Below are 5,683 nucleotides of genomic sequence, written 5' to 3'. Positions count from 1 at the left end.
TTTTTTTTTTTTTTTTTTTGAGACATAGTCTTACTTTGTCAGCCCGGCTGGAGTGCGTAGCGGGATCCTAGCTCCTGCAACCTCCGCCTCCCAGGTTCAAGCAATTCTCCTGCTTCAGCCTCCTGAGTAGCTGGGATTACAGGCTTATACCACCAGCCAGTTATTTTTTGTATTTTTAGTAAAGATGGGGTTTCACCATGCTGGTTAGGCTGAACTCCTGATCTCAGGTGATCCACCTTCCTCAGCCTCCCAAAATGCTAGGATTACAGGAGCAAGAATGGAAGTCTGGCTTCCCTTCCTTTTAAAGACAGGATAAGAGGGCCGTCTGTGATGTGTGAGAATGTATCTGAAGGGCTGAGCCCGGTGCCCGGCGCTTACCTGGAGTGCTTGGCTCTGCTGGGGCCCCGGGGCAGCACCTGCTGATCTGCTGTACTCCCTCATCCCGGGTAAGGATGCCAGGAAGGGAGGTGACTTCCCCAGGAGTCAGGGCCAGGCCCCAGTGCGTACTGATGCCCCGCCCCACAGCAGTCAGAATAGGGCTGAGGCAGTGCTATGTGTCTCCTCAAACTCTAGTAATTATTTATTCTTATGATAGTGGCATTCACAGGGCATACAATTACCCAGTTTGGATTCAATGGCTTTTAGTACATGGCAACGTTGTGCCACTTCCACCTCAGTCTAGTTTCAGAACGTTTCACCACCCGTAACAGAAACCCCACGCCCACTCCGCGGTCACTCCTCGCTTCCCCTCCCGAGGCCTGAGTCTGCTTTCTGTCTCTGTAGATTTCCTTAGTCTAGCTCTTCGCAGAAATGGAACCATGTGATACGTATTGATTGTGTCGGGCTTCCTCCTGCTAACGTAATCTATTCAGGGTTCACCTGCATTGCAGCCTGGACCTAGACCTCCTCCCTTTTCAAGGCTCAGTCATTTCCCGTGTGTGGGCGAAGCACATTTTCTTTACTCATTCATTTCGTTCATTCATCAAACCCAAATTCTTTGAGTATCTAGTCCTGTTGAGTGGCAGTGAGGAAGAAACTGAGTTTCCATAAATCGGGGTGCTATCATAAACAGATTTGTTGTGATTTTCGCATCCACTTGCTGAGATAAAGCGGTGCTCTTTTTTTCTTTTTTCTTTTTTTTTTTTTTTTGAGATGGATTCTTGATGCCACCCAGGCTGGAGTACAGTGACTCAATCTTGGCTCACTACAATCTCCGCCTCCCAGATTCAAGCCATCCTCCTGCCTCAGCCTCCCAAGTAGCTGAGATTACAGGCATGCACCACCACGCCCAGCTAATTTTTTTTTTTTTGTATTTTTAGTAGAGACAGGGTTTCACCGTGTTGGCCAGGCTGGTCTCGAACTCCTGACCTTAAGTGATCTGCCTGCCTCAGTCTCCCAAAGTGCTGGGATTACAGGCATGAGCCCCTGTGCCTGGCTAATAGAACAGGTGCTCTCGTTCCTTTCATTCTAGTGTTCCAGTTTTCCTCAGGGTTTTTGCGGAACAGGTGTCTGCTTGGGAGATAGTCAGCATTCAACTTTTATGTAATAACACAGATCAGGTGCTCCTGGTGGACAGTGTGACCCAGAGTCAAGGATTTGGTGATGTTTTGAGCACCCGTATATGTGGTTTGGTGCCCGCTGAGCTGCCCTCAGGCACTGCTTCTTGGAGCCAGCGCCCAGCCTCTCCTCATCTTTCTCCAGCTGCACCAGGAGGCCAGAGCCGCCCTGACCCAGGCTTCCTCGTCAGTCCGGGCTGCCACAGTGACCGTCATGGGGGCCAGGACTCTGCTGGCCGACCTGGAAGGTACGTGTGTCTGGCTGACCACTAGGCTCTGTGATACACAAATGCCCCTGACAGCCACTCAGCTGTCGCCTCGGCCAGGGCAGGCTTGCAGAGGACAGGAGTCTGGTCTTGTGGGCTTCATTAAGCCAAGTGGACTGTTCCCTCCACCTCTCAGGATCCCGCCCCCTCTCATAGACCACTCACCTAGGACCTGCCCATGTGGCTCTCCCATACACCCTGATCATCAGACCACATGCAGAGCCCTCAAGACCCAGCAGGAGGAGACGCTGACGTCATTGGCTGCCCACCGAGGTCAAGTCCGCTCTGGCCCGGGCACCAGTTAGTTACCTGGTACAAATATGGCTGTCCTGGTCCAATGCTGAGTTGGGGCTATGGGAAGGGTGAAGTTTCTCTCTGGAAGGGGCTATGGGTTCATGCCAGTCCAGGCCTGTCTTGAGCCCTAGGAAAATAGGCCCAAGTGCCCCCATTTTGCAGATGGGTAGACTGAGGAAAGGAATTGCTATTCATCCCTGGGTCAGGGCTAAGCTGGGAATAGAAGCCAGCAAATACGATTCTGCAAGTGTCAGCCGTGTGATGAGCTTCTGTGATACCCAATTTGCTCCAGAGAGAAGCCCCCTCACCTTTATTTGTGACTCCTTATCCAATGGGCTAGATAAGGCAGGAGCGCACTCTGAACCCCCAGATGTTTCTTGGGGTCTGAGGCCAGAAGCCAGGCTTCTGCTGTTGTCTCGGTTCTGTGGCCTCCCTCCCAACCCTGCCCATGGCCCGGAAGAGATGGAGCTCTAGGTGTGGACCCAGCCCCCTCCGGGGCAGCGGGTGGGCTGGTCCGTGCCTCCTGATCCCCAGCTTCCTGAGGGCTTGAAGCCCTAGTCCCCCCCTTTTGGGGGCTTCCTATGGGGAAGGCGTGGCCACGTGTGCTTAAGCAGCTAGAGTCATATTTAGAAAAATTCATAATGACAGAATGTTCACATCCTAGAACGTTAGAATTATAAGAGGTCTTAAAGTCATCTGCCGCAAATCTCACACCTGACAGTGGACCCATCCACTCTTAGCTTGCTTATCTCCTACCATGGGGGGCTCGCTACTTTCCAAGGTTTCACCTTCTCATTGTTGGGGTCTGAGAATGAGAAAGCTCTTGTATGTAGTAGATGGAAATTTCCTTCCACGGCTCCCATATTCCACAGGAGGGTTAACCTCAAACCTCTAAGCCCACGCTCTTTTCCCCATTCCGATCCCATTTTAGAGACACCCCCTCTTACCATCAGTTGGCCTGTGCTCGGTTGGTGCTTAGGATAAAAGGAAAATTCATGAAGTGAACTGTGGAGCAGTCTTCCCCAGGGTGTGGCCCCGGGTCTCCTAGCCTGTGATACGCGCTGCCAGGAGACGGTTTGTGATCAAATACATTTAGGAACTGTCTCTTACTGCCGCATCCTCTTGAGGTCTTACAGAGAACACTGGAGAATATTAAAGGCTCTGAGAAGGCCTGTGATACAGAAACCTGCTTCACTTTAAACTTAATTGCTATGTCCCTCTAATGTTTGTTAACATTGTGGAGAATGAGGGCTCCATAGCATACATGTTGAGAAACACCAATTTTGCGTATAAGGAGCAAAGCAGACCTAATTTCTGGGTAGAACAATTCTGTAATACTATGCCCCAAAGATTAGAAGACCTCATTCTTTTTAAAAATTGACTTCAACTTTGTCCACTGTAAGCAGTACTTTTTTTTTTTTTTTTTTTTTTTGAGATGGCATCTCTCTCTGTTGCCAAGGCTGGAATGCAGTGGTGTGATCTCGGCTCACTGCAACCTCTGCCTCCCAGGTTCAGGCAATTCTCCTGCCTCAGCCTCCTGATAGCTGGGATTACAGGCGCCTACCACCACACCTGGCATTTTTTTTTGTATTTTTAGTAGAGATGGGGTTTCACCAGGTTGGCCAGGCTGATTTTGAACTCCTAACCTCCAGTGATCCGCCCACCTCAGCCTCCCAAAGTGCTGGAATTACAGGTGTGAGCCACTGCGCCCGGCCTGTAATCAGTTCTTTTGATGATAAACTTCCTTTAGAATATTTTTTTGAGTTGGGGTCTCACTCTGTCACCCAGGCTGGAGTTCGGTGGTGCAATCGTAGCTCACTCTAGCCTCAACTCCTGGCCTCAAGTGATCCTTCCACCTCAGTCTCCCGAGTCGCTAGGTCTATAGGTGTGTGCCACCGTGCCCAGCTAAGCTTTTTTCTTTTTGTAGAGATGAGGTCTCACTGTTTCCTAGGCTGCTTTCAAACTCCTGGCCTGATCCTCCTGCTTCAGCCTCCAGAGTAGCTGGGATTACAGGTGTGAGCCACGGCACCTAACTAAATTTCCCTTAGAATTTTATCTGAAAGGAAAGGAAATAGCCTCTTTGTTTACAAAGAAGGAAATTGCTTCTTCTTGGATAATAAAATCTATGGGAATTGTAACATTTTGGCCAGGTGTGGTAGCTCACACCTGTAATCCCAGCACTTTGGGAAACCAAGGTGGGCGGATCACTTGAAGCCAGGAGTTTGAGATCAGCCTGGCCAACGTGGTGAAACCCCACCTCTACTAAAAATACAGAAAATATATATATTAGCTAGGTATGATGGTTGCGCTCATAATCCCAGCTACTCAGGAGGCAGAGGCAGGAGAATCGCTTGAACCTGGGAAGCAGAGGTTGCAGTGAGCCGAGATCTCTCCACTGAGCGACAGAGTGGGACCTTGTATTTTAAAAAAAGAGAGAGAGAGAGAATTGTAGTTCTCCCTTTTTGTCTTGGTTGCTTAAGAGCTCAGAGGTCAATAGAACATTTGGTTTTTGCAATGTCATTACTGAGATTTTTGGACACTTTTCCCTCCTCCTCTGTCCTTCCTCATCCCTCCAGTTACATTGGACTCTTGGTTTTCCATGGTAGGGATCCATTTGTTGATTTATCGGTCACTATAGACTGCCTATTGTTTAGACATAGGCGGTACATGAAAATGCCGAGCTGAGCGGACTGAGCCGTGGACTGTGCTGGCCCCCACCACTGGCCCCAGCACTGACCATCATGTAATAGACATCCTCATAGAATATGCATCTGGAAATTCCCCAAGCAGCATGTCTATGTCTCGCTTGCTTTTGTTTTCTCCTGGAGAAGTCTGAGAAGGTGATACGCAGCTTTCATGCACCTCAAACCTCCACTCGTTGTCCAAGGGTCTGTGGCCAGCCAGGCAGCTCTGCCAGCGGCTGCCTGGGAGGAGAGGAGGCGTGAGCCCAGTTCTCCTGACCCAGCCTCAGCCGGGTTTGCAGGAATGAAGCTGCAGTTTCCTCGGCCCAAGGACCAGGCGGCTCTGCAGAGGAAGGCAGACTCCGTCAGGGACAGGCTGCTTGCAGACACAAGAAAGAAGACCAAGCAGGCGGAGAGGATGCTGGGAAACGCGGCCCCTCTTTCCTCCAGTGCCAAGAAGAAGGGCAGGGAAGCAGAAGTGTTGGCCAAGGACAATGCCAAGGTCAGGGCGGTGGCTGTGACATTAGCGGCCTCCTGCCTTCTGGAGGGACCACCCTTCTGCAGGCCCCTTCCCAACATCTGTGCTGATGTGCTGACTCCTCTGCACTTACTGCTCAGTGGGTCCAGGCACTTAGCTCAGGGACTCCGGGGGGGTGCACCTGTGGGTTCCTCATGAAATAGGTGTCATTGCTGTCCCATTGTACAGGTGAGGACACTGAGGCGCAGCCAGGCTCATGAACTTAACCAGGACTCACACCTGGGTCTGGCTTTTCTTCCTAAACTTCTAGGTTTTTCTTTTCTCTTTTGTTATCTTTAAGTTTGTATTTATTTATTTTACCTGTCTTTCTGTTTTTAATTTTTTTGTTTCTGTAATTTTTTTTTTTTT

General features: G+C 50.1%; 1 protein-coding gene across 1 annotated transcript in view; it reads left to right on the top strand.

The window, feature by feature from the left end:
* Positions 1 to 5,683, top strand: part of LAMC3 (laminin subunit gamma 3) — a 77,638-nt gene that overhangs the window by 64,415 nt on the left and 7,540 nt on the right. Inside the window, exons 23-24 of the mRNA XM_037728075.1 lie at positions 1,702 to 1,804; positions 5,100 to 5,299. Of these exons, the coding sequence (XP_037584003.1) occupies positions 1,702 to 1,804; positions 5,100 to 5,299 (303 nt within the window). The remainder of the gene's footprint in view (positions 1 to 1,701; positions 1,805 to 5,099; positions 5,300 to 5,683) is intronic.

The sequence above is a fragment of the Cebus imitator genome, unplaced genomic scaffold (assembly GCF_001604975.1).
Source record: "Cebus imitator isolate Cc_AM_T3 unplaced genomic scaffold, Cebus_imitator-1.0 Scaffold254, whole genome shotgun sequence".
Classification (NCBI taxonomy): domain Eukaryota; kingdom Metazoa; phylum Chordata; class Mammalia; order Primates; family Cebidae; genus Cebus; species Cebus imitator.
The sequence above is the reverse complement of the archived record's forward strand: the minus strand, read 5'-3'. Positions and strand labels throughout refer to the sequence as shown.